We start from the raw sequence: 27,845 nt of genomic DNA on the forward strand, positions 1-27,845 counted from the left end.
CGGGACCGAGGTCGCCAGGAACCACTTCCGGGGGCGCGGTGCGGCGGCGCTGGAGGTGAGTGCGGCGACGCTGTGGTCGGTCCCGGGCTTCGGGGCGGGGTGGAGTCGCAGACGCTGAGGTACGGAGAGGGGCTTAAGCTCGGGCGCCGCGGGCGGCGCTGTTCTGCCGGCCCGGGGGCCACTGCGTGCGCGGCGTAAATAACTTCCTGGGTCGCTCTTTCGGAAGTTACTTGGGAGGGGAGTTTGAGTCCCAGGGGGGCGGAGAGGCTGTCTTGCTGTCCCTCAGCGCTTTAGTTCTGAGCAGGGCCAGAACCCGGTGCTCCTCACAGTTGTGACCTGGCCTTTTTTCCCACTGACGGAGCTTTAGGAGGAGCCAGAGCCCTGGAGTCAGCCTGGCTGGGGTTTGACCCCTGAGTGTTCCCCTATTGCTGTGTAACCGTGGGCGAGCTCTGGTTGCCTCTCTGGTTCTCAGTTTCCTCCTCTGTAAAATGGGCGCATAGGGTTAATCTGAGGATTAAATGAGTTGGTGAATGCAAGGCGCTTAGTAAATGCACAGTGCGTGTTCGCTGATTTATTTCTTTTTAAGGGAAGTGGGAAATGAGTATGTGAAACCTCACTTTTTAAGTGGTGGCAACAAATTCGGATTTAATAATTACATTTTGTAGGACATCTGCCCACCAGCTTCAGCCTACTGGCTGCCAGTTTTGACTGCTCTAGGAGATGGCTTACCTTTCCATAGGACAAAATTCTAACCCAGTTTTGAGCAGTTCTTGGGAATTTGTTGTAATGGGACGGGTCTGGGTATACAGCCCATGGCTGTAAGGCAGTAATTCCTGACACTGATTTTCTGTTCTTCAGTCTCAGGACAGAATTTTTAAATCACTTCATTAGAAGCCAAGGATCCCCTACCAACATCCTTAGAATCTGTTTCTTTCAGTCTAAGAGAAGACTTAGTTTCTGTTTGCTAAGTCTGGACAGCTATACATGTCTCAGGGGTTATTTATTTATTTTGAAATAGTGACTTTTTTTTTTCCAATAAACTTTTTATTTGAGAACTATTTTATTTATTATTAATTTATTTTATTTATTTTTATTTTTTAGGGGGCTGTGTTGAGTCTTCGTTGCTGTGTGCGGGCTTTCTCTCGTTGCGGCGAGTGGGGGCTACTCTTCTTTGTGGTGCGCGGGCTTCTCATTGCGGTGGCTTCTTTTGTTGTGGAGCACGGGCTCTAGGCGCGCGGGCTTCAGTAGTTGTGGCACAGGGGCTCTAGAGTGCAGGCTCAGTAGTTGTGGCTTGCGGGCTCTAGAGCGCAGGCTCAGTAGTTGTGGCGCACGGGCTTAGTTGCTCCGCGGCATGTGGGATCTTCCCGGACCAGGGCTCAAACCCATGTTCCCTGCGTTGGGAGGCGGATTTTTAACCTCTGGGCCACCAGGGAAGTCCCGAGAACAATTTTAGATTTACAAAATTATTGTGAAGATGCTGCAGTGAGTTCCCATATATCTCCCACACAGTTTTCCCTATTATTAACATTTTACATTAGTATAATACTTTTGTCACAGTTAATGAACTGATATCAGTAAATTATTATTAACTAAAGTCCATGGTCTCTTCCGATTTGCTCAGTTTTCTCCTAATGTCCTTTTTCTTTTCCAGGATCCCATATTACATGATTTGTGTCTCCTTAGGCTTCTAGGACTGTGATAGTTCCTCAGACTTTACTCGTTTAGATAAACTTGACAGTTTTGAGTATTACTGGTCAGATATCTTGTAAAATGACCCTCAGCTGGGATTTGTCTGGTGTTTTTCTTATGATGAGATTGGAGTTATAGGTTTGGGGGAGGAAGACCACAGAGGTAAAGTGCCATTCTCATCATATCACATCAAGGGTATATACTTTCAATATAAGTTATCACAGATGATGTTAACCCAGATCACTAGCTTGAGGTAGGCAAGTTCTTCCACTGTAAAGTTACTCCCCTTCCCCCACTTTTCCATATTGTACTCTTGGAAGGAAGTCATTATGCACAGCCCATGCTTAAGGAGTGTGTAATTACACGTCACACTTTAAGACAGATTATCTACATAAATTATTTGAAATTCTCCATGGGAAATTTGTGTATTTATTAAATCATTTATATCAGTATAGTCTTGGATATTTCTTTTCATACTTTGGGTTATAATCCAGTACTACTTAATTTATTTTTTTGTCCAAATTGTTCTGGCTTTGGCGATTGGGAGCTCTTTGAAGTGGCTTCTGTATCCCTTTGACATACCCCGATCAATGTGTTTTGGGTTTTTTTGAACACTTTCTTACTTTCTGTTACAGGTTCATCTTGTGTATTTCCTGCATCAGTCCTAGAGTTAACCATTTCTCCCAGGAGCCCTGGTTCCTTTTATTGGAGAATGGTATCAGAAACCAAGATCTGGGTGCTAGGTGTGCTCATTGCTACTGGTATGCCCAGAGCAAAAGAGCAAGAGATGTATGTGTGTAGACTAATCTCCCTCTCCCTCTCCTCTCCCTCTCTACATATATATGTATATATATACACACACACACACACACACACACACACACATATGTATATATATAAATATGTAGCCTTCTGTATCTATATTAATCTAAATATGAGTTTATACTGATGTCTGCAACACTCATCCATTCCACATGGATCATTCTAGCCTCCTGTGGCTTAACTGTAACCTTCTACTCCAACTGTAACAAACCTAGCTCCCACCATCTACCATCCATTTACTTAATTGTTCAATTCCAGTGTATATGTATAGTTGTTTCAGAATTGGTAACCTATTTCCCATGTGGGAAACAACTTTATTAATTAGAGTACAGTGACATATACAGTTCCTTTTGCCTTTAGTCTTACAAACTCCATCCATTTCCAAAGTTACTGAGGTCAGCACCTGATTCCCCCACCCCTTCAGTGAAATCGCTTCATCCATTTCTAATACATTTAGATTCAGAATGTCACATTCTGCATTCCATCCTGGATACCTAAATGATTTTTTTTTTTTAATTCATGTACATTAAAGTTTACTCTTTGTGCTGTAAAGTTTGCTGGGTCTTAGTTGCAGCACGCAGGCTCTTCGTTGTGGTGTACAGCCTTCTCTAGTTGCAGGGGGCAGGCTTCTCTAGTTGTGGCGTGCGGGCTTAGTTGCCCTGCGGCATGTGGGATCTTACTTCCCCGACCAGGGATCAAACCCGCGTCCCCTGCATTGGAAGGCAGATTCTTAACCACTGGACCCCAGGGAAGTCCAGTTCTATGGGTTTTGACAAATGCTTAATGTCTTGTATTCACCATTACAGTATCATACAGAATAGTTTCACCTTCACGTCTTATTTTTAATTTCTCTCTTTCAGATTTCATCTCAGAAATCTTGTTGGCCCTCTCTTCAAAATATATCTACAACCTGAGAATTTACCGCCTCTACTGCTACCTGGTGCAAGTGTGTCTTTTTGACTATTACATAGTAGCCTCTTAACTGGTTTCCCTATTACCACTCTTGCCCCTCTACGTTCTGTTCTCAACACAGCAGCCACAGGGACCATTTAAAAATGAGTTAGATCATGTCGTTTCTTTGCTAAGAACTTTCCAGTGGCTCCTCTTTGACCCAGAGTTCTGCTGGTCCTACACAGCTGCTCACTCTGCTCTCTTCTCCTTGGTCATAAAGTTCATTCCTGCCTCAGGACCTTATCCTTTGCTGTTTCTCCACCTTGGGGTACCTAACAGGAATTGAAATGACTTGTTCTTTCACTTTTTTCTTGCCTTTGCTGAAATGACACATTCTCAGAGAGGCCTTTCCCTGACTACCTCATACAAAATAGTACCCCTTATCTCCCTATTTATATTTCTGATAATACTGCTGCCATTACATATCTATATGTGTGTGTTTGAGTGCCTCCAATTGGATGAAAACTCCATGGCAGGAACTAGAATGATGCTCAGTAAATATGTGTCCAGTGAATGAAAGCTTCAGACCACCGGTATCTGGCATTCACAGATGAGCCTCAAGGGGTCTGATAACCTTATGAAATTATTTGCCATGTCTGATAATAAATGGCTCTGTACTTTTTATGAAATTCTGATGGGGGTATGAGTTTCCCCCCATGTGTAAAAACCTTTGCTCTTAAGCAAGTCTGGAGCATCACAGGGTTAGAGACCTAGCGGGATGTTCCGCGTTGCCCTGACTCACTGGTATAGCCTAAGCAAGCACCGTGACTCTCCGCTCCCCCTCCTCCTTGTTAAATGAGGCTGTTGGTTGGGGCATCTGCTCTTACTTTAAAGGTGGGAAACAACCATAGGTTTCATCAGTTACCAAATATCTGAGTCAGGCCCTGGAAGAAACTCAAGATGGACCCTGGGTCCCTGCTGTCCAGGAGCTTATAGTGGAGCAAGTAAAAACATTAGACTGTGTAGTATTTCTCAAACAATAAGAAATACATTTTGAATTTTGACCCAGAACATCCTTGCTTGGATGTAGATGGATATAACTGGTTAAAAAAAAAAAAGCTTCAGGACACAATACTCACCCTTACTGATATGATATTTTCTATTGTCATTTACTTAAAGTACTGGTTAATAAAATTAAAGAGGAAAAAATGTCAGCTGCAGCCCCCTTAATGGTTTCCATGGCTCAAAAATTGGCCACAGCCTGCAGTTTGAAAACCATTGACCACCAGCTAAGTTTCAGTCATACCCACCAGCCAGTTTGAATCCTAACTTTGCCACTTCTCAGCCAAGTAATCCCAGGGTAGGCCACGTAACCTCTCCCAAGCCTCGGTTTCCTCATCCTCGTTAGTAATACCCGCCTCCCAGAGTGGTTGTGAAATGAATGAGATGCTGACTGTAAAGTGCTGTGCACATCTGGCAAATGATTCGCTTACTGCTACTGCTGTGACAGTGTCGGGGGTGGGGTGGGGGGAGCAAAGCCTTTCAAGGAGTCTGAGGGATAAGAGCCTCCTTTTTGGGAGCTGAAGGATGAGTAGGACTCTTGTGACTTCTGTATTCAGGAAAGGAAAACCCAGAAATCCTGGCAGGCAGACTGGGAAGTAAAGTGTAGGGGTACAGAGAAAATTAGGAGTTCTAAAGCAGACACAAGATGTATAGAGCATTTTATGTTTTCCAGAACTTTATTACAACCACTCTCTGGTTGTACCTGCGCTGTCCAATGTGGGAGTCCTCTAGCCACATTCAACTATTTATAAATAAAGTAAAATGAAAATGAAAAATTCAGTTCCTTAAGCTTCATTTAAGTGCTTAATAGCCACATGGGGCTGGTGGCTACCATATTGGAGAACAGAAGTATAGAACATTTCCATAATTGCAGAAAGTTCTCTTGGGCAGCGTTTCATTAGACCCTATAAAAGCCTTGTGAGAGGAGTAGATAGGCATGGATTTTTCTTTTAGATTGTATTCAGTTTTTTCAATGATATTCCCCCCACAATTAAAACTTATGAGCCCTTCACTTTAACAGCAACTATTTACATTTCTTATGGCCTCTTTTGATCTTTAGACAGTGAAATCATAGTTTATACATGGCTGCAGTCAGTGTTTATGTAATTATTTTCTTTTTTCATTTAATATAATTTTGCAAAGACTTTCTGCTGACCTGATACACCACATACGTACTTGCCATTTTAGCCAACGGGGAATATCCCATGGTGTACCATAATTGGGTTAACTGCTTCTTTATTGTTGGACACTTTAGTTGCTTCCTGCTTTTCAGTATTATGAATAGCACTGCCATGAACTTTTTTGTACCTGAAGCCTTTTTCTTCTTTTGAATTGTTTCCTTACTGTAGATTCTAGGAAGTGAGTTATTCAGTCAAAGGATATAATCACTTTTATGGCTCTTGTTATATTGCCTAATTGCCATTAAAAAAAAAAAAAGCCTAAATGCATTATAGCTTTGAATAGATATTATTGTTGTTGTTTGGCTTCTGAGAACATCAAGTCTGTAGGAGGTCAAGAGATTGGCCCAAAGTGTAGCTAATTGCTGATAGAAGCAGGGTTTGTGCCCCCGCCTGACTCTTGGCCCCATGTTTTTATTGTACTACAAATATTCTTAACAATGTTGCTGTGAGTAACATTAATAAATCTAAGTATTGATAAGCCCACTAGGCTTGTTACAGCCTTAAATGTAAAGTTTAGGGCCAAGGGCATTTTAAAAAAGTGTATATTTATGAGGTGCAACTGTGAAGAAATGAGAGAACATTTTTATACCTTGCTATTCACATGGTGTAAGGATATAGTGTCCTGTCTGGGCTGTACGTGTACGTTTCCTCCAGTAAAGCTGTTCTTGCAGCAGCCTTGGAATTCACTTCAGGGCCAGTTTCTGAGCCACCCCAAACAATCTGCCTAGGGTCTGAGCGTCATAACCTTGTATTTGACCAAAAATGGTATTCCTGGGCTTGAGGCTCCACCTGATTCACCACACTTGGATCCAGATGATGTTGGGTTCCTTCCAGAAGTCAAATCCTTCCTGGGAGGATGAAGATCTGCCAGCTCTGAGGATTTTTGGGGGGGGGGGGGAAGTGAGCCTCAGGCTTTGAAAGCCATTCCCAAAGGAGACCGAAGTGGTGGGAAACAGTGGCCACCTTGTCGGCTCGGGCACATCACCTTCCTAAGTGACTAGGTTGAAAGGTAGACAATGCGCATTTGCATAAACCCCAGTCTGTTCACTTGGAAGGTTGTTTTTGTCATCCTTTAGTCACTACTCCTTCATGTTGGAAAAATGTTGCAAAGCAGTGAAGCCGCAGAGCCAAAGTGGAGGAAGGTTTTAGGATAGTCTCTTAACCCAGAGCCATCCATAGGAATATAATGCAGGCCATGTGTGTAATTTAAAATGTTCTAGTAGCCACATTTAGAAAGTAGAAAGAAACAGGTACAGTTTGTGTGTGTGTGGTAAAATATCCATAACATAAAATTTACCATTTTAACCATTTTTAAGTGTACAGTGTGTGTAACCATCACCACTATTTCCAGAACTTTTTCATCATTCCAGACTGAAACTCTGTACTCATTAAACAATGACTCCCTATTGCCCCTCCTCCAGCCCCTGTAACCTATATTCTAGTTTCTGTCTCTATGAATTTGCCAATTCTAGGTACCTAATGAGTGGGATCATACAATACTTGTCCTTTTCTGTCAGGCTTATTTCATTTAGCATGCTTTCAAGGTTCATCCATGTAGCATGTATCAGAATTTCATTCATTTTAGTAGCTGAGTGAATGTCCTTTGTCCTTTGTCTATACCACATTTTGTTTATCCATTCATCTCTTGATAGACTCTTGGTTGTTTCCATCTTCTGGCTATTGTGAATAGTGTAGCTGTGAACATTGGTGTACAAGTATCTGAGTCCATGCTTTCAGTTCTGTTGGGTATATACCTAGGGGTGGAATTGCTGGATCATGTGGTAATTCTACGTTTAACTTTTTTAGAAATTGCCAAACTGTTTTCCAGTATGTCTTTTCACTCTCTTGATAGTGCCCTCTGATGCACAAAAGTTTTTGATTCTGATGAAGTCCAATTTATTTTTTCTTTTGTTGCCTGTGGTTTGGTGTCACATCTAAGAAGTCATTGCCAAATCCAATGTCGTGAAGACTCCTCCTATGTTTTCTTCTATAGGTTTAATAGTTTTAGCTGTTAAATTTAGTTCTTTGATCCATTTTGAGTTAATTTTTGTATACGGTGTAAGATAAGGGTCCAGTTCATTCTTTTGCATGTGTATATCCAATTTTCCCAGCACTATTTCTTGACAAGACTATCCTTCCCCATTGGATTGTCTTGGCACCCTTGTTCAGAAATCAGTTGACTATATATGTGAGGATTTACTTCTGGGCTCTTTATTCCGTTCCATTGGCCTAGATCCTTATGCCAGTATCACACTGTTTTGATTATTGTAGCTCTATACTAAGTTTTTTTTTTTTTTTTTTTAATTTTTTTTTTTTTTTAATGATATTCTTGTCTGCTTACATTCTTTTTATGTATGTATGTATGTATGTATGTATGGCTGTGTTGGGTCTTCGTTTCTGTGCGAGGGCTCTCTCTAGTTGTGGCAAGCGGGGGCCACTCCTCATCGCGGTGCGTGGGCCTCTCACCATCGCGGCCTCTCGTTGCCGCGCACAGGCTCCAGACGCGCAGACTCAGCAATCGTGGCTCACGGGCCGAGTTGCTCCGCGGCATGTGGGATCCTCCCAGACCAGGGCTCGAACCCGCGTTCTCTGCATTGGCAGGCAGATTCTCAACCACTGCGCCACCAGGGAAGCCCTATACTAAGTTTTGAAATCAGAAAGTGAATCCTCCAACTTAGTTCTTTTTCAACATCAGATGAAATTAATAATTTATTTAACCCAGTATATTATTTCAACATGCAGTCAGTATAAAATACTGTTAACAAAAGGCCATGAAGAACCTAGTGGCAAGATGGGAATAAAGACACAGACCTACTAGAGAATGGACTTGAGGATATGGGGAGGGGGTGGGGTGAGATGTGACAGGGTAAGAGAGTGTCATGGACATATATACACTACCAAATGTAAAATAGATAGCTAGTGGGAAGCAGCCGCATAGCACAGGGAGATCAGCTCGGTGCTTTGTGAACACCTAGAGGGGTGGGATGGGGAGGGTGGGAGGGAGGGAGATGCAAGAGGGAAGAGAAATGGGAACATATTGTATATGTATAACTGATTCACTTTGTTATAAAGCAGATGCTAACACACTATTGTAAGGCAATTATACTTCAATAAAGACGTTTGAAAAAAATAAAATAAAATAAAATACTGTTAACGAGATATTTTATTGATATGTTCTTTTTTTTTAAATTAATTTTTTTAAATTTTTATTTATTTTTGGCTGCGTTGGGTCTTTGTTGCCACGCACGGGCTTTCTGTATTTGCAGCGAGCAGGGGCTACTCTTCATCGCGGTGCACAGGCGTCTCATTGCGGTGGCTTCTCTTGTTGCGGAGCATGGGCTCTAGGCGTGTGGGCTTCAGTAGTTGTGGCATGCGGGCTCTAGAGTGCAGGCTCAGTAGTTGTGGCACACGGGCTTAGTTGCTCCGTGGCATGTGGGATCTTCCCGGTCCAGGGCTCAAACCTGTGTCCCCTGCATTGGCAGGCAGATTCTTAACCACTGCGCCACCAGGGAAGCCCTATTGATACAGTCTTATGTTCACACTATCTTGTAAATTGAGTGTGGACCTAACTGAACAGCCATCTCAGTTTGGACTAGCTGTGTTTCAACTCTCCATAGCCACATGTGGCTCAGAGCCACCATATTGGACAGCTCAGATTTAGTGGAAAGTTGCCTTGTGGCACAGATCCCTGAAAACACAAAGGGCTTTGGAGTCAGGTGGGCCTGGTTCCCAAGTAAGTTTTCCCCTTTCTCATTGGGGTGGGCCAAAGGAAGCCACTCGTGGGTGCTGTGGTAGAGGGGGAGCAGTTCAGTCCTACCAGGGTAGGAGGAGGGCAGTAAGAAAGGCATGCTGGGGGGTGGGGCACGAGCTCAGCCTTGGAGGTAGAGTAGGGGCTTCGCCAAGCAGTCGTAACGGGAAAGGGCATTCTTGGCAGAGTGTGCCACTTGGGTAGAGGCCCAGGATTTGAAAGAGCTCAGTGCTCCTGGAGAATTACAGGCAGGTATTTCAGCTCGACCAGTGTATTAGGAGTGGGGGACTCTGGTGAAGTGAGAGGCTAGAGAGGTGGGTTGAGGCCGGACCTGCCACCACTGGGCACCACTGCCCCTGTCGTCCATGTCCCGAGCCTCTCTTATTTGGGTTACTGGTAGTAGCTCCCTCACTGGTCTCCCTACGTCCACTCTGCACCCCCCCCCACCCCATTTAAAATGTAAATCAGGGAATTCCCCTGCGGTCCAGTGGTTAGGGCTCTGTGCTTCCACTGCCAGGGGCCCGGGTTCGATCCCTGCTTGGGGAACTAAGATCCCACAAGCCATGTGGCATGGCCAAAAAAAAGTGTAAATCAGATTATGTCACTTTTCTGCCCAAAACCCTTCTGTGGCTTTACATTTTACTCAATCAAATCAGAAGTGTTAGGGTCCTACAAGGTCAGTCGCCATTCCTTCTGATCTTACCTTCTTCTGCTCTCCCTCCTGTATGCCCCTCTGGCCATTTTGGACTCATATCCCTGCCCTGAGGCCTCTACACTTGCTTTTCTCTCTGCCTGGAATATGCTTCCCTGAGATGCTTCACTGGCTCAGTCTCATACTTCCTATCTCTGTCACTTCATTCCTGTCTCTTCTTCAGAGAGGCCCTTCCTGTCACCCTATGCAAAATAAAATGTTGCCCTTCTGAAGCTTTTTTCAAAACAGTTATCACTAGATGGCATGTCCCATCTGGATGTGTTCTTTGTACGCCTCTGTCCCTCTGTCCTGAGAGGTAGGCCCCGAGAGAGCAGGGATTTGTCTGTTTTACTCACTCTTCAGTGCTTGGTGTTCAATAAGTATTTGTTGAATGAGTGACTGGATATATAAATGAACAAATAAATAAAACCTGAAACAGAGCAGGCCTTCAGCAAACGTATGTTGATTTGAGATTTTTGTTGAAATGTTTGCATTTATTTATTTATCTCCTGTAACTTCATTTTTGGAAAAATTTCAAACATACAAAAAAGTTGAAAGAATGGTCCAATGACTCTCCATATATCCTCCACTTAGGTTCAAGAATTGTTAACATTTCATCGCAGTTGCTTTATATATTCTTGCATGTATGTGGGTGTGTTTGTGGAAGTGGAACCATTTAAACGTCAGTTGTAGAAACATGACATTAACTCTTTGCATTTAGAAGTTGGCTCTGGAGAGTGGTGAATCGGAGGGGTCCTCAGGCAGCAAGCTGGGGCCATGGCCTCCGACCTGGACTTCTCCCCTCCCGAGGTGCCCGAACCCACATTCCTGGAGAACCTGCTGCGATATGGACTCTTCCTGGGTGCCATCTTCCAGCTCATCTGTGTACTGGCCATCATTGTACCCATTCCCAAGTCCCACGAGGCGGTGAGTCCTTCCCTGTGAGCCTCCGCTCCTTAGACCGGGTTCTAGGTACTGAAAATAGATATCACAGTAATGAAGACTAGCAGGGATTACGTGGGGCTTTATTGATTTAGAGTGTCCCTAAATTCCCACCTGGTGGTATTGGGCCATATCGTTCATACCTTATTTGTTCACATGTGCGTTAAGCAGATTTTTATTTAGCACATACTTACTGTGTGTCAGACTCTGCTGAAAGATGTGGTGTGTGCCCTCAAGGAACTTCTAGTCTTTGGGAGAAGGGCAGATATGTAACAAATACACATGTTTCCCTGAGAAGTACAGAGTACTGTGAGGGTGTATAACAAGGGGGAAGGACCTGATCTTACACTGGGGCAGGGGCTGGGTTGTTCCCCCTCCCCCAAGGAGAGGGAACTGCATGTGTAAGGACCCGAGGAATGAAGGAATGGTTTAGGAACTGAATGCAGGTGACTGTGGCCAGAGCACAGAAAGGACACGATGAGAACAGCCAGAGGAGTGGCGGGTCCCCAGGGGTTTTAAGGAAGAGAGTGACATGATCAGATTGGCTTTCTTGTTGTTTTGACTCTCGTTCTATAGGTCTCTGTGTTCTGTAGCTCTGTACCCTCCTTCCACCACCCGACTCCCAATTTTCTCACAACCTTGGTTTGCTGGAGAAAGCAGGTCATTGTCATCTGCCACATCCACATCCAGGATTTGGCTGATTGCTTCTCTGTGGTGTCATTTGGCATGTTGCCTTGTTCCCCATATCTCCTGTCAACAAGAAATTCAGTTTAGAGGCTTGATTCGATTCAGATCAAGTTATTTAGTGAGAACACCTCATAGCTAGTGCTGTGTACTTCTTATTCCATGTCATCAATCAGCACTTGGTGTCTGGTTGTCACACAGAGATTCTAAGATATCTGTGGGTTCAGGTGGTAATAGCTGATCCCTCTGTTATTAAATCTTCATTTTATAACTCTTTCACCTGAATGGTTTTAGCATCCACTGATCATTGCTTAGATCCATTATTTCCTTTGGCCTTTATTAGCTGGAATTCTTCAATGAAGAAGACCTTTTCCTCATCCCTATATGGTTACTCTGAAATGCTGTTCATAGTAAAAGGCAGGATAAATGCTTGGTTCTTTCCCTTTATTAGTGTTCAGAACAGTGAGTTTGGGCTCTAGCAACCTCCAATCTTGACCAATAAAGCTTTGATTTTCAGTGGGAACCCCATGAAGTTGTATGAAATATTGTCTACCAAGGAAACCCATTAGAGACTCATTGCCTAGGGTTTTATTGGGGACAGGTGACATAAGCACCCTCTGCCTAGCACAAACCAAAATTCCAGACTTCCAGCAAGAAGGCAGGTATTCAGCATAAACCATATTGTTTCCACAAACAGGTTAGTCATAGTGAGCCATTCTTTTTTTTTAGATTTTTTTTTGTTTGTTTTGATGTGGACCATTTTTAAAGTCTTTATTGAATTTGTTACAATATTGCTTCTGTTTTATGTTTTGGTTTTTTGGCCACAAGGCATGTGGGATCTTAGCTCCCTGACCAGGGATCGAACCCACACCCCCTGCATTGGAAGGCGAAGTCTTAACCACTGGACTGCCAGGGAAGTCCCATAGTGAACCATTCTTATCAGTTCTGGGAATTGTGGGAACCACCCAAAATCCAGTTTCCCAGATGCCAGCCAAAGGCCGACCTTGCAAGCTGGCTTTTCTAAGGACAGCCGTTTTCTTTTCTTTCTTTCTTTCTTTTTTTAATGTAAACTCTATTCTGCACATCTACAACATACTTATTACAGTTTTCAAATAATTACGTGTTTTTTTCTCTACTAACAATAAGACTCAGAGTGAAATTTATGATTTCTTTGTGGTTCTTTTTGGGCCCCAAAATATGTCCCATAGTTCAGAGTACTATGTTTAGTAAAGTCTTTTCTTCACATAAGTATACTCCCACCCAGACATACATTAATTTGCTTCAATTTGTTTTTAATTTTTAGAGGTATTTCCTTTTGATTTAATTTAAAAATTATATAAAACTTTTATATACAACATTTCCCAAAGTTAAAACTACGTAACAGGATAGAGTCACAGAAGTTTCCTTTAATCTCAATATCTTCCATCCTTTTCCCTTTCTCCCTTGATAGGCAACCATTTTTATTTTGATTTATCCCTCCTTTGTTTCTTTTTGAAGAAGTACGCAAATGGATATGTGTGTGTGTGATATTTATTTTCTCCCTTTGATGCACAAAAGATAGCATCCTACTAAACACAGTTTTACATGTTTCTTTTTTTACTTAACGATATACAATATATTCTGAAGATACCTATCTTGGAGATGACTATGTCCCAGAGATCCTGCTGGTGTAACTGGGAGGAACCCTGGCAAAGGGGCAGGCTTGGGGTGGGGATGGGGAAGGAGCATTCTGGGTTCAGTTTTAAACAGGTGTCTTTAAGATGTCCAGGTGATTCTGTCAAGTAGGTAGTTGCATCTGCCGGTCTGTATCAGGAGGAGGGTCTGTGCTGAGTGTTGATCAACATTTGAGAGTCAATAAGATGTAATTAAAGCCATGAGAGAGGATGAGATCTCTTAAAAGGGAATATGGAATAAGATGGGGAGAGCCTTGAGGAGCTCCAGCATTCAGGGGACCAGCAGGGAGGAACAGCCAGCAAAGGTGGGGAAAACCTTGGTGAACATAGATAGGCATGTGGGCTCTGGATTGTTCTGTTCATCTACATTTCTTATTTTGGGGTTTTGAGAAGGAAGTCGTGATTGGAGATTTTCTGCCCACAGTTGTATCACACTCTAAAGACGTAATCCTTGTGCTCTGTGGCTCTGTCCTCACAGATGCAGCGTGCTACTGGGCATTATAAATAACAAACATTTTTATCGTCATTGGCCACTGATGAAGCCTGCCAAGAGTCATGAGGGAGGGAGGTGGTGAATGTTCTTGTTTTACAGGCAGAGATGTAGTCAGAGGTGCGTGGCCTTACGGAGAGCCACAGCTCACCTCCTGTTGTATTCTTAACCCTTTGAGGCTAGCCATAGAGGCCCAGGTCCATTTATCAAACTTTCAGAAAAAGGGGTGCCCTTTACTGATCTCTGAGGATTTTAGTGACATCTTAGGTTGAGGTCTTTCAAGGCAGGGGGTTGACAAAGGGCTCCACAGTATGCCTCCCCACCTCCGTGCCGCCCCCCCCCCAGCCAAACCTGCCGTTTAGACATTTAGAGGTTAATTTTGGACAACAACCTCATCTTTTATTATTTTTTTTATTATTACTTTTTTATTGAAGTATAGTTGATGTACAATATTATATAAGTTACAGGGGTACAACATAGTGATTCACAGTGTTTAGAGGTTATACTCCATTTATAGTTATTATAACATATTGGCTATATTCCCTGTGTTGTACAATATATCCTTGTAGCTTATTTATTTTATACATAATAGTTTGTACTTCTTAATCCCCTACCCCTAACTTGCCCCTCCCTTCTTCCCTCTTCCTACTGGTAACTGCTAGTTTGTTCTCTATATCTGTGGGTCTGCTTCTTTTCTGTTATATTAACTAGTTTGTTTTATTTTTTAGATTCCACATATAAGTGATATCATATAGTATTTGTCTTTCTCTGTCTGACGTATTTCATTTAGCGAAATACCCTCCAGGTCTGTGCATGTTGTTGCGAATGGCAAAATTTCATTCTTTCTCATGGCTGAGTAGTATTCCATCATATATATTTTATATACCACATCTTTATCCATTCATCTATTGATGGACAGTTCGGTTGCTTCCCTATGTTGGCAATTGTAAATAATACTGCTATGAACACTGGGGTGCATGTATCTTTTCAAATTAATGTGTTTTTTTTGGATATATACCCAGGAGTGGCATTGCTGGGTTGTACGGTAGTTCTATTTTCATTTTTTTGAGAAAACCTCCATACTGTTTTCCACAGTGGCCAATTTACATTTCCACAAAGAGTGTACAAGTGTTCCCATTTCTCCACATCCTTGCTGACATTTGTCATTTGTGTCCTTTTTTTTTCTTCTTTGTGTGTGTGTTTATTTTTTTTAATTTTATTTATTTATTTATTTATTTTTGGCTGTGTTGAGTCTTCGTTGCTGCACATGGGCTTTCTCTAGTTGCGGCGAGCGGGGGCTACTCTTCGTTGTGGTGCGCGGGCTTCTCATTGCAGTGGCTTCTCTCATTGTGGAGCACGGGTTCTAGGCACGTGGGCTTCAGTAGTTGCGGCACACAGGCTCAGTAGTTGTGGCTCACGGGCTTAGTTGCTTCACGGCATGTGGGATCTTCCCGGACCAGGGCTCGAACCCGTGTCCCCTGCATTGGCAGGCGGATTCTCAACCACTGCGCCACCAGGGAAGCCCTGTGTGTTCTTTTTGATGATAGCCATTCTGACAGGTGTGAGATGATACCTCATTGCGGTTTTGATTTGCATTTCTGTGATGATTAGCGATGTTGATCATCTTTTCATGTGTCTGTTAGCCGTCTGCATGTCCTCTTTGGAAAAACGTGCCCATTTTTTAATCAGGTTGTTTATTTTTTTGATGTTGAGTTGTATGAGCTGTTTATATATTTTGGATATTAACCCCTTATTGGTTATATCATTTGCAAATATTTTCTCCCATTCAGTAGGCTGTCTTTTCATTTTGTTGATGGTTTCCTTTGCTGTGCAAAAGCTTTTATGTTTAATTAGGTCTCATTTGTTTATTTTTGCTTTTATTTCCTTTGCTTTAGGAGACAGATGTAAAAAAATATTGCTACAATTTATGTCAAAGAATGTTCTGCCTGTGTTTTCCTCTAGAAGTTTTAAGGTTTCCAATGTTACATTTAGGTCTTTCAGCCATTTTTAGTTTATTTTTGTATATGGAGTCAGAGAATGCTTTAATTTCATTCTTTTACATGTAGCTGCCCAGTTTTCCCAGCAGCATTTATTGAAGAAATTGTCTTATCTCCTGTATATATTCTTGCCTCCTTTGTCGTAAATTAATTGACCATAAGAGTGTGGGTTTATTTCTAGGCTGTCTGTTCTGTTCCATTGATCTATGTGGCTCTTTTTGTGCCATTACCATACTGTTTTGATTACTGAAGTTTTGTAGTATAGTCTGAAGTGAGGGAGTGTGATTCCTCCAGCTCTGTTCTTTTTTCTCAAGATTGTTTTGGCTATTCGGGGTCTTTTGTGTTGCCATGCAAGTTTTAAAATTATTTGTTCTAGTTCTGTGAAAAATGCCCTTGGTATTTTGATTTCATTGATTCTGTAGATTGCCTTGGGTAATATGATCATTTTAACAATATTAATTCTTCCAATCCAAGAGCATGGGATATCTTTCCATCAGTTTGTGTCATCTTCCATCTCTTTTATCAGTGTCTTATAGTTTTCCAAGTACAGGTCTTTTACCTCCTTAGGTAGGTTTATTCTTAGATACTTTATTCTTCTTGATTTGATGGGAAATGGGATAACAATCCTTAATTTCTCTTTTTGATAGTTCATTGTTAGTGTATAGAAATACAACATATTTCTGTATATTAATTTTGTATCCTACAACTTTATCAGATTCAGTGATGAGCTCTAGCAGTTTTCTGGTGGTGTCTTTAGGATTTTCTATCTATAGTATCATGTCATCTGCAAACAGTGACAGTTTTCCTTCTTCTTTTCCAATGTGGATTCCTTTTATTTCTTTTTCTAGTCTGATTGCTGTGGCTAGGACTTCCAATACTATGTTGGATAAAAGTGGCAAGAGTGGGCATCCTTGTCTTGTTGCTGATCTTAGAGGAAATGCTTTCAGTGTTTCACCACTGTGTATGACATTAGCTGTGGGTTTGTCATATATGGCCTTTATGAGGTTGAGGTATGTTCCCTCTGTGCCCACTTTCTGGAGAGTTTTTTATCATATATGGATGTTGAATTTTGTCAAAAGCTTTTTCTGCATCTATTGAGATGATCATATGGTTTTTTTTTTTTTTTTAAATTATTTATTTATTTATTTATTTATGGCTGTGTTGGGTCTTCGTTTCTGTGCGAGGGCTTTCTCCAGCTGCGGCAAGCGGGGGCCACTCTTCATCGCGGTGTGCGGGCCTCTCACTATCGCGGCCTCTCTTGTTGCGGAGCACAGGCTCCAGACGCGCAGGCTCAGCAATTGTGGCTCACGGGCCCAGTCGCTCCGCGGCACGTGGGATCCTCCCAGACCAGGGCTCGAACCCGTGTCCCCTGCATTGGCAGGCAGATTCTCAACCACTGCGCCACCAGGGAAGCCCGATCATATGGTTTTTATTCTTCAGTTTGTTAATGTGGTGTATCACATTGATTGATTTGCAGATATTGAAAAATCCTTGCATCCCTGGGATAAATCCCACTTGATCATAGTGTATGATGCTTTTAATGTATTGTTAGATTCGGTCTGCTAATATTTTGTTGAGGATTTTTGCATCTATGTTCATCAGTGATATTGGCCTGTAATTTTCTTTATTTGTGATATCTTTGTCTGGTTTTGGTATCAACAGCCTCATCTTTTAAAATATAAGTGTGGTACAGAATATCTCATTTTCATTTATCTTGAAGTTTAGAGGAGTAAGGCTCACACAAGTGAATTGTCTTTGTAACTGAAGGTTACTGTATTACATTTTTTTGTTTTTGTTTCTGTTTTTGTTTGTTAGTTTTTCAATGGAGCAGTAGCAAAAAATACAGTACCATTAATTTAACTTTTTATTGATGCACCACCCCAGCAAATGGTCCTCAATTATGCAGGGATTCTACTGCCAGCTTTCCTCTGCATGCCCCCATAAGGGAGCCTTTTCTCACTCCCCGAACTATTAAATAAATGGAAAGGAAAAACAGTATTCTGTGTGTCTAAACAGTCTTACAAAGAGAGGGTGAGTGCTAAGACTGTGCTTAGAGGTTCTGCTTAGTAGCAGGCTGGGATTTGGAATTTGGATGGGGAGGGGAAAAGAAAGGGATTTTAACTTGGGGCTGGGGAGCTCTTATGGCAGAGGGGGACAGCTGTGGGGACTCTAGGCAGCCTAAAGGCAGGTGGGAGGTCCCTGAAAGTGGAACGTGGCAAGGAGGTGGGAGAAGGTGGAGCCAGAGAACAATCTTGCTCTCTCTGTCACTTCACTTAGGGCAAAATCACCCCTCTTGCTTAGCCTATAGAAGCAAGGTTTATTAGTGGCTTTTTGGGTCAGAAGATAATATTTTTGGCTCCAGATGATGGGAAAGGCTTTGAAAAGCAAAAGAATGTCTTTCCTGTTGTTCTAGTGAGCTGATTTTTTGCAACTAGTTTATGACTTCAGTATTTCAATACTTAGCAGATTATTTGAAAGCTCTTTTGGGGGTAATCAGGGAGGAAAAAAAGGAACACATAGAAATGCTTCCCACCCCACCCCCTTTCTTTTCCATAGTAGGAGCAAGAACTACTGCGTAAAATTAAAACTAAAGTCCCTAGAATCGTAAGCCAAATGAGAACATTTTCTCATTGACACCTCATTAAACTAAGACCTGAGAAAAACATTTGTTTGAGCCTGATTGAGGCCTGGGTCACACTTAATCCAAGCATTTTCTTTTAGGCTAGGTTCTAAAATATAAGAAGGTAGATCCTTGTACCGTTTCTGTCTATTCCAGGATGCAGCTGTGTTTCATCTCTCATGCCCAGTCTGATTGTTTGTATGGTGGCCATGGTGGAAAGGATTCGGGGGGTGCTTCTAGGCTCCAGAGTAAAGAAATTATTCATTGATGTCTGCCTTGAGCAAGGGACTGGGGAGTGGTAGCATGAATTGCCTGTCCTTGGGCTGGTGCATGATTCTCTATCTGGCTGCACCCACCTGGGGAATTTTCAAAGGCCTGGGCTGTACCTATAGAGATTCTGATTCAGTTGTTCTCTGAAGCCTTGGATCAGTGTTTTCTTAAAGTGCCCAGGTGATTCTGTTATGTAGCCACTGGTCTGGTCCTTAGACCATTTTCCTGAAGCACAAACCAATTTGGGGAGGACAGAAGGTGTTCAGTTCTACGTGTGTTAAGTTTGTAATAATAGCATGACATCCAAATGGGAAAGAAGGAGCCAGTGAGAATTTGGGGATGGAGACCTGGGAATTATTTTAACCAACATAACATTATTTCTTGAAACCCTAAGAGTGAGTTGCTAAGCTTTTCAGGGGAAATGAAGATTCAGGGAAGGCCTGAACTTGGGGCACGGCCGACTTTGAGGTAGTTTCTGTGCAATGTAGAGGTACTGAAAAGATGCGGGTGCTCTCCCCGAGCAGGGATGCAACTGGGCCTCTGGAAGGAGTGGGCACCAGGGCCCCATCACTCACCGTCTGCATCCCCTCTGCCTCCCCTTCTGTTCATCTCCTGTCTCTCACTTCTCTTGTCCTGCTTCCTCTGCTCGCTGCCCCTGGGGTAAGATGGAACATGGCCACTAACAGCTCCCAAAGTTTACATCTTTCAGCTGCAGCATCTGGAGGCTGCCTTTCTGCTTGGTCCCAGTTCCAAATTCCCTAGAGAAGGAACTGTAGCTGACCCAGCTTGGGACTGCTATGGCCAGCGTGGGGGAGGGGAGCATCCTGTGGTGTGACCTCTAGGGGTGGAGGGGAAGGTCATTTCCCAAAGGAACAGGAGTGCTGTGCAGACAAAACTGGGGGTCTCCATTCCTTTCGCTCTCTTGGAGATGGGCAGACTAGTGGGCAGAGGGCTAGGAGACTGTGGTCACCCTGAAAACCCCCGAGTGGTTCAAGGAGGGCACAGAGATTGGGCAGCAACGGCTGAGTGATGGAGGAGAGGCTGCTCAATGTGACAGTGATGCCGTGTTCAGGCTGCTCTTCTTCATAGTTTGGTTTCAGGAGAACTGAGTTCTTACTAGGGAGTCCCAGATCCCTAGGGCATCCCTAGATAAAGACTGCAGAAGTCTGTGAGCTCCCTGCAATTGTGTGCAAACATGTGATGTTTTCATGCTTAGGCACATTTTCTGGGAAGATAAGTCTATTGCTTTTCTCAAAGTGGAGAGAAGCAATTTTAATGAGGTGGGAGCCAAATTCCAGGAGTGAAGGAGTAGGTAGTGAGGAAGTAAAGGTCGGGAACCCTTCTACCCCTTCCCCACAGCCTTCCTGAGCTTCCTCCCAAGCCTCTTTTGTATCTTTTTCTGCCCAGAATGTTGATCCAGTCAACACTAAGCAAGCGGGTGTTGACTTTTAGTTCAGCGACTCACGTAGCAGGTAGTATTAGTTCATCGGGCAATTAGTCGTTCCTAGTAGTTTAAATGCTGACTATTCTCATGTCTTCATATGTTTATGTCACATCTGCCCAGCCAGCTGCCAGCCCCTGGGTAGGTACCTTCACTTCCACCCTGCCGTCTTTGCGTGATTGCCTCAGTCTCTTCTGTTGAAAGCTCAGAAACTTGGTTCCATCAGTTTCCTTAGAAAGAGACTGTTTTGGCTCTTAGAACTGGGAATTTCAAGGCACACCTGGGTTTGGAAGCTCGCAAGGTCTTCAGGGCTCTGTCTCTCCATCTCCTGGCTCTCTAGGAGTGTTGGCTTCATTCTGAGGCCCTTGCCACGTGTCAGGAGGATACAGCAGCCCCAGTCTGTGTCCTTATCGCTCATGATTTACAAGCAAGAGAAGCCATTTCTCTGCCTTTGCTCACTTTCCAGATCTCATGGAAGGCCTCTGCTTGGCTCTGGCTTGACCACATGTCCGTACTTTGCCCCATAGGTGGGAAGGGGCATTGGGTCCATTTCTGGCCAGGCCACATTTAACTGGCCACTCCTGTGGTCACAGTGACTCAGAGTCCCCCAGAACCACATGGGACAGGGAAAGGGCATGGCCCCGACAGAGAGTGGGTGCTGGGCAGGCAAAGACAGCTGATGCCCAGCACTGTGATCTGGCAGAGGAGAGCTCACCAGAGTTGATGGCAGGAGTGGTGGCTTTCTATGTGATGCCCACATAGACTTCACTGTCAACCAGAAAGCCCTGCAGTGTTTGGAGCCCTGAAAGGGATGGAGCCTTCCCGGGGGCAGCGGGGCAGTGGCCTAGATGTTCAGGGGGTCTTGATTTTAAACTAGACCCCCGATTGCCAGCGAAGGCTGCCGTAGTAAATAATTAACTTGGGCAGGTGTACACCCATTCTCAACACCTCAGGAGACAGTCTGGCAGAACCAACTTTGCAGTTCTGCCCTGTGTTTTTTTTTTAAGCTTGGGAGGTATTTGCAGTTGAATTGGGCGGCAGGGTGTTTTTTGCTTAACAAGCAGTTCTTGAGAGACTGCTGTGCGGTGGGCAGGGCGAAGGTCTAAACATGGTCTCGAGATGCGTACCGGCTCAAGGGAGAGACGGCGGAATACACACGGAGCCGCAGACCAGCCGGTGGGCAGGGCCTGCGGTGGTGCTGAATCGTGTCTGGAATGAGCTCCCCGGGCTGTTCTCTCTAATCACAGTTCTCCTCGCCTGCCAAGCGCATCCTGGACTCTGTCTCCGTTCGCCTTGTGGACCCCACATGGACGGCCTCCCCCGCTTGGTTTCAGCTAGTCCTGTCCTCCTCTCAAGGCCAGTGCTAGTCCCAGCCCCGCAAGGTCTCCCAGCTCCCACCCTGCCCAGGGCCTCGGGCAAGAGCGTGCAGCAGGACGAGCCAGAGCTTCAGCACTGGGTGCCTTCCCCTGCCTGAGCCCGTGTCCCAAGCTAGAATAGGAGGGCATTCATACCCGACCCACGCCATTCTTGAGGATCAAGTGAGGCAAGGTGCTTGAGGCTACCTGAGCATAGCACAGTGGTCTTCTTTCCCTGGACCATTTTAGAGGAGAGAAGAGTTTCAGTCTGTGTAGAATGACATTTTGTCCTGATTTATTGGACTAAATACACACTGAACTGTATAGCGGAAATCATAAAATTCTGTGTGCTTTCCCTGCTGGAAGAGATTTGATGCATTGTGGCACAGATTCGATTATTTGAATCTGATGAATAGCAGCAATATTCTGGCCTTGTAAGTGGCTGTGGAGCTGCTTCATTATTGATGAGGCCTGTGTCACAGAGGTGACACCTCTGCAGACCCAGGAACCACCTGGTGGGGTGGGGAGTGGGGGGTGGTTTCTTTTACTCCCCAAAGTGAGATTGCTGAGGGAACTGAAAATTTGCTTCAGAGGAAGCGTGATTGAAAGGTGGGGCCGTAGTGTTCAGGGTCTGCCGTCTGCCTGGCTTGTACCAGCAGCGTGCATTTGAAGAGAAATTGTCAGCCATTTATTAAGTCATTCTTACCAGCTAAGAATTAGGAGCTACAACTCTGTGTGGCTAGGACCCCAGCATCTGAATCACGTGTGTAACAGCTGCCTTTGCTTCCCTGTCCCTTGTGGGGAAGGCGGATGTGCCCCACTGGGTTAGTTGGTATGTCTTGGTGAACCTCAGTTTCCTTGCCTGTAAAATGGGGCTCACGGAGATGGGCTTATCAGGTTGATGGGAGGCTGAGCAGCTGATGTTTGTGAAGCACCCATGTGGTGCACATCATGAAGTGTGCGTCCTTTTCTTCATTACCCTGTACTGCCCGGCACAGAGGCTGCATGCGCTGGGCACAAATAGATTGGTGACAGGTGCTGAGCACCTGTGCAGAGCATGAAAGAGAACAGAGCATCTGGGAGATACTGGCTGGCCAGTAGCCCAGAAGTGACAGGGTGGGCTGCATGAGAGGGCATGCCCGGGGACAGGGCCAAGGCTGCAGTGGAATAGCTCTGGAGGCCACTCGGGTTCTTGGAATCTGATTTATACAAATAGGGACACCTGGAGGCTCTTGGAATCTGTCTTATACCAAGAGGGAACCAGCAACACGTTTAAAGCAGAAAACAGACTGGTCAGGACGGTCGTTTTAGGAGAATAGGCTCTGAAAGCAGTGTGGTGGGTGGTGAGGAAAACCTTGGGAGGGGCAAGCAGGAGACTGGGGGCTCTGAACCGGCTCAGTAGTGTGTGTCCAGAGGGCGACTGGGCGGAGTTGAGAGCCGCATGGAAAGCAGAGTGGACCCGCCACGGGGACAGATCGGATGTGGAGGCACACAGGGAATGGCGAGAACTCAGAGATGGCTCGGCGGTGTCTAGCTTGGGTAACTGGGTGGGTGACGATGCCAGAAACTGAGCTGGGGGAGAGGGGAGGAGGTCTGGGGTGAGGAGGAGACAGATAATGCGCTCAGATGACTCAGTGACTGTACTGTGTCCACGCACCCACAGAGAGCTGCTCTCAACTGTAGGAGCAAAGCCTGACTCGAGGAGTGCTAACCCACTTCCCTGACTCCTGCCACAAGCAAGGGGGTTCTGAACGACCCATCGGCAGGATCCGGAACAAACTGTTATTGTCATTCCACAGTCACCTGTGCTTCCAGGCGCTGCTAACTAGGGAGAAAGTAGATGTCACAGTTAACTCTAATTCTTGGTTGCCATCAGCGCCGAGGTCCCTAGGAAACCCGGGAGAGGCTATACCATACAGCCACTGAGAGCTTAGGATTATCCTGGCCCTGCCGCTCGCCAGCTGAGACCTTAGGCAGGTCACATAACCTCTCTGAGTGTCTCTTCTTTCGTCTATCTAATGGGGCTCCTTATGGCACTTTGTGAGGCAAAAATAAGATATATCCAGGCCTCAGAACACAGGGCCTGGCGTGTTGTAAATAATATTAGCAGCTGTTGTGGCTGTTATTATTAGTATTCTTATTGGTGGCTATATCTAGCCATGCTTTAGAGTATGAATATTGGGTTTAAAATCTGCTTGTGTCCTCTCTACTTATGGGAAAAGTGAGGCTTAGTCTAAAGTGTTACATCTTCATGATGATAAACAGCAGTGAAGTTCCCATGCTTATGGGAGATCTTGTGTTTTCTTTCATTTCATTCATTCATTCATTCATTCAGGAACAATTGAAGCTGTCCAAGGACTAGTAGGGGAGACCATCATGAGCACATGTAGCTTTGGTAAAATGAGTGGCATTGTAAGGTTCCTGGGTGCCTGGGGCGTAGGGGTGGAGGAGGGGATGCACCTGCTGGAGGAAGAGGAGCGGAGGAGGAAGGCTAGACAGTGAGTAGCAGCCCTTGGGCTGGGCCAAACCATGGGGAAAGGTTTACTGGGTGGCCAAGGAAAGAAGGGTGCTCCTCTTGTTTAGGGGTGAGCACCAGAAGCCCTGGGGCCTGGCCCAGTGTGGGGGGTGGAGGAGAGCCCAGGGGAGGCTGGAGAGGTGGTCTCCTTAAGCTGCCATCCCAGGAGCAGGACATGAGACTGTGGGTGATGGAAGCCACTGGAAGGTGTAAGGTGGGGGGATCTGCATTTTAGAAAAATTCTTTTGGCAGGTGCACAAGGCATGGCATAGAGAGAGCAGGGAGGCTGGTTGGCAGTGGGGAAACTGAAGTAGGGCCTTTGATGCTCAAGAGAGTGGCCAGGTCAAGGTGGAGGAGGTCTAATCAGCAGGACTTGGTGACTGATTGGACGGAGGGGAGGAGGGGGAGGGTGGGGGTGCCAGGACTCTGGTTGCTATGACCATGGGTGGGGAGGAGGGCCAGGCCAGATGGAGATGGGGCCATGCTCTGTCTGGGCCAGTTGAGTTGGAGGTGCCTGGGAGGTGCCAGTTCCAGTCATCTGACAGACAGCTGGGTCAGGAGAGAGGTCTGGGAGGTGACAGAAAGGATGAGGTGAATGAGAGAAGGTCTGTGGCATAAGGGAAGTAAGGGAAGCACTGGGGACACAGCTGGGTGTCCTCATCTCTGGATTCTGAACTGGCCCCACTGAAGCCAGAGGAGGCGCCCAGCTTGAGCTCAGAGGGGGGCTCCATCCCTGGAGATCCTGGTGGGCCTCGGCAAGTTCCCTGCGTGTAAACCCTTTGTCTAATCAGGCCCTGTTTGTCCAGGGCGTGCAGGGACTGACTGGTTTCCACTGGCCGCACAGGTACTGCACTGGGAATGGTTTCCAGCTCCCAAAGTCTCCAAAGGCATTGTGCCCTGTGGGGTTTGCCTTAAACAGTAGCCTTCCTGCTGGGCTCTGCAGCCATCAGCCTGTGCACTTGACACACTGGCTCCTCTGAGGTTTTGTTTTGTCTGTTCGTTTTTCTAATGGGCTAACCTTTTACTTTTCTTTCTTTCTTTTTTTTTTTTTTTGCCAAGTTACAAAAACAGTATCAGCACAAGGGGACAGGCTGGGGAAGTCCAGAGCGCAATCAGAGACCTGGCCAGGGGAGGGGCCGGTACCCTGGTTATCTTGGGAAGATCCCCCATGGGTGCCTGGGACTGAGCTGGGCCTTTACACCTGGTGTCTCAGCTGGCAGGCGGGCAGGGTGGAGAGCAGACAATGATGGACGATAAGAGGGAGCTGACAGACCTTTGGACTGGGCCTTAGGTGGGGACCGCCCCTCCACAGCCATGGTCCTGCCTCTTCTGTCTGATGGAGACTCGAGGCTGGGGCCAGGGGCTGACGGTGAGCAGGGAAGGACAGAGAGTAAAGCAAGCTGGCAGCTCGGGGCTGGCCAATTAAACACAAAGAAATACTTTTCTAGAAACAGCGTGCTCCCTCCTCGTATTCTTAGTCTGCTATTTGTTTTCCCATTTTTAATAAAAGAACACAAGTACCGAAAACATTTCCTTACTATTAGTGCTGGGACAGCGGGGGCAGGGGGCAGGGCACCTGAATAAAGGGGCAGCCACTGCTCAGCCCGTTTCTTCCATGAGGGGGTTCGGGGCCAGTGTCACTGGATGTTTAAAGTTTTCAAGGAAAGCAAGGACTCCAGATCGAATGGGAAATCTCCCAGTTGGCTCAAATTCTTAAAAGTAAACACTGCAGGCCAAGTGAAGTCTGCCTGTGGGCCGGGCGAGGCCTGTGGACTGCGGTTCGTGTTCTCTGGGCTAGATGGGACTCTGTTAACATCCTGCCTGGCTGTGGCACAGTGTGATTTATCACCCAGGGAGGAGGGGACACCCGACGGGACTGAGGCCACTCCAGAGTCTCCTCTGACATGAGCCTGTGAGGCTGTGACAGGCCGAGTCCCTTCCCCAGAGTCCACTGTCTTTATCAGCTCAGTGAAGGCCAGGGCTTGCTCTGTGGTTTTGAACCTTTTTTCATCAGCAGAACCTTTGTTTAAACCAAATCTTACAGGGAACAAATCACAATATACATGACAGATAAAAACCAGAGCTGCCCCAGATGTAGGGAGAGTCTGGAGTTCTGCCCTGAGGCTGCCCCTCTGCCCTTTCCCACAGGGCACCTCTGCCAGGCGCCACAGAACTCTGTGTGGTGGCCGCCCGGCTGCGCTTTCCACCCTTCCCTGCCCCGGCATCTGTGCTTGAATGGGCGGAGGAGAGGAGCAGGGCCGGCAGGAGAGCAAGCCACAGTAGGTCTGCCCAGAGCCGGCTCCCCGCCCGCATTCTGCCCAGTCCCTGCGCACGGTGGCCAGCCGGCCGTTGGGTGCACTTGCACTTACTGGGGGCTTTCCATGCATTTTTGCCTCCTCACATTAGCCCTCCAAGTTGTGCACCACTGTTTCCATATCACAGGTGGGTAAGCCAAGACTCAGGGGAAGGGAGTTGCCCACAAGGTCACTTGACTGGAACTGGGGGAGCCTCGATTCCCCCAGGACTGTGAGACTCCAAAGGCTGCCTCCTCCCCTCGGGCCTCCTCCCTTATCCTTCACCTGCCTCCCAGGGACAGTCCCAAAACATGTGGATCCTGGGACCTGGCAGTGATGGTTTCCATCCCTTGTGTCTTTGTGGCACGCTTCCGTTTGCAAAGTCCCCTCAGACATGATCTCATTTTGCTGGTGTCAGGCTTGATTTGTCTAAGCAGGACTCTCCTTTCTGTCACCACACAGGAGGCAGAACCATCTGAGCCCCGAAGTGCGGAGGTGACGAGGAAGCCCAAGGCCACTGCTCCTTCTGCAAACAAGAGACCCAAGAAGGAGGCCAAGAAGAAGCGGTAGAAGAGGCGGCCTGTGGAGCCCGGTGGGCGGGCAAGGGCCTTGGGGGCTGCCGTCCCGGGGCTCAACCTTCTGTTCCCTCACTTTGTCCCGGGCTCAGGGTCTGAGGTGGCTGGGACACCCTCTGACCACAGAGATCTGGACAGTCATGATAGTTCCCAGGCCCCAGTGGGCAGACCACCACTTCCTCTACCTTCTGCTTCCATGATGGTTTAGGGCCAAGGGGACTAAAACACCCTTTGAGCAGAGACTGTCTTGGAAGTCTCTTCAGAAGTTGGGTCAGCTCACAGAGTTGCATTTTCTTACTGAATCCTCGTGTCCTGCCTTTAGTCACCCACCTTATAGATTTACACTACATTTTCGAGTCATTATCTAATGCTGACAAGCCCACCTTGTAGATTTACACTACATTTTCGAGTCATTATCTACTGCTGACAAGCCCCGCCCATCTCCCATTATTTGTGCCCTGCAGATCAGATCTGCTAATCAGTCCCCTTTGTCTCTGCTTGTGCAGATGGAGCCGGGCCAGGCCTCCCCTGTTTGTTTAGGTCAAGGTGCCAAAGCCACTGCAGTGCTAGTGGTCCCACTAGTGAAACAGCCAGGCCTGAAAGATGCCTGGAGTGAGAGCCAGTGGAAGACCCAGCCAGGGTGATGCCCCATCCTCCTCCAGCACATGGAAGGGATTTGGCTGAGTGAGTGTGTTTTCTTGGGCCCAGACTTCCTGAGCATCTGAAATGGGGGAGGGCTTGTCAATCTCAGGCCAACCTCTTTTCAGCCCATCACAGCACACTCAAGGTGTACCTTTTGGCTTCTGTCTATGCCCCCTCCCACACCCCCCAGTTCTTTCAGGCCCTGACCGGTGAGGAAAAGTCATTTGGGGAAGTAAACGTTAATAAACGGCCCCACATGCTGA

The 27,845-nt window shown here is 45.9% G+C and overlaps 1 protein-coding gene across 7 annotated transcripts; it reads left to right on the plus strand.

Moving 5' to 3' along the window:
- Positions 1-27,845, plus strand: MANBAL (mannosidase beta like). Of its 7 annotated transcripts, none has more exons than XM_007193152.2 (4): positions 25-55; positions 3,372-3,457; positions 10,806-11,011; positions 26,828-27,845. In XM_007193152.2, the coding sequence occupies exons 3-4, from the start codon at positions 10,862-10,864 to the stop codon at positions 26,933-26,935; spliced, it is 258 nt and encodes an 85-aa protein (XP_007193214.1). In that variant the 5' UTR covers positions 25-55; positions 3,372-3,457; positions 10,806-10,861; the 3' UTR covers positions 26,936-27,845. The 7 variants fall into 7 exon arrangements, with proteins under 7 accessions (XP_007193216.1, XP_007193218.1, XP_007193214.1 ...); XM_007193151.3 differs by having other exon boundaries at positions 52-119; XM_007193155.3 differs by having other exon boundaries at positions 54-119; positions 10,809-11,011.

The sequence above is a fragment of the Balaenoptera acutorostrata genome, chromosome 15 (assembly GCF_949987535.1).
Source record: "Balaenoptera acutorostrata chromosome 15, mBalAcu1.1, whole genome shotgun sequence".
NCBI lineage: Eukaryota > Metazoa > Chordata > Mammalia > Artiodactyla > Balaenopteridae > Balaenoptera > Balaenoptera acutorostrata.

Coding starts and splice junctions, on each gene's coding strand:
- MANBAL (XM_007193154.2), top strand. CDS start 10,862: ATGGCCTCCGACCTGGACTTCTCCCCTCCCGAGGTGCCCGAACCCACA. Junction 11,012..26,827: donor TTCCCAAGTCCCACGAGGCG/GTGAGTCCTTCC, acceptor GTCACCACACAG/GAGGCAGAACCATCTGAGCC.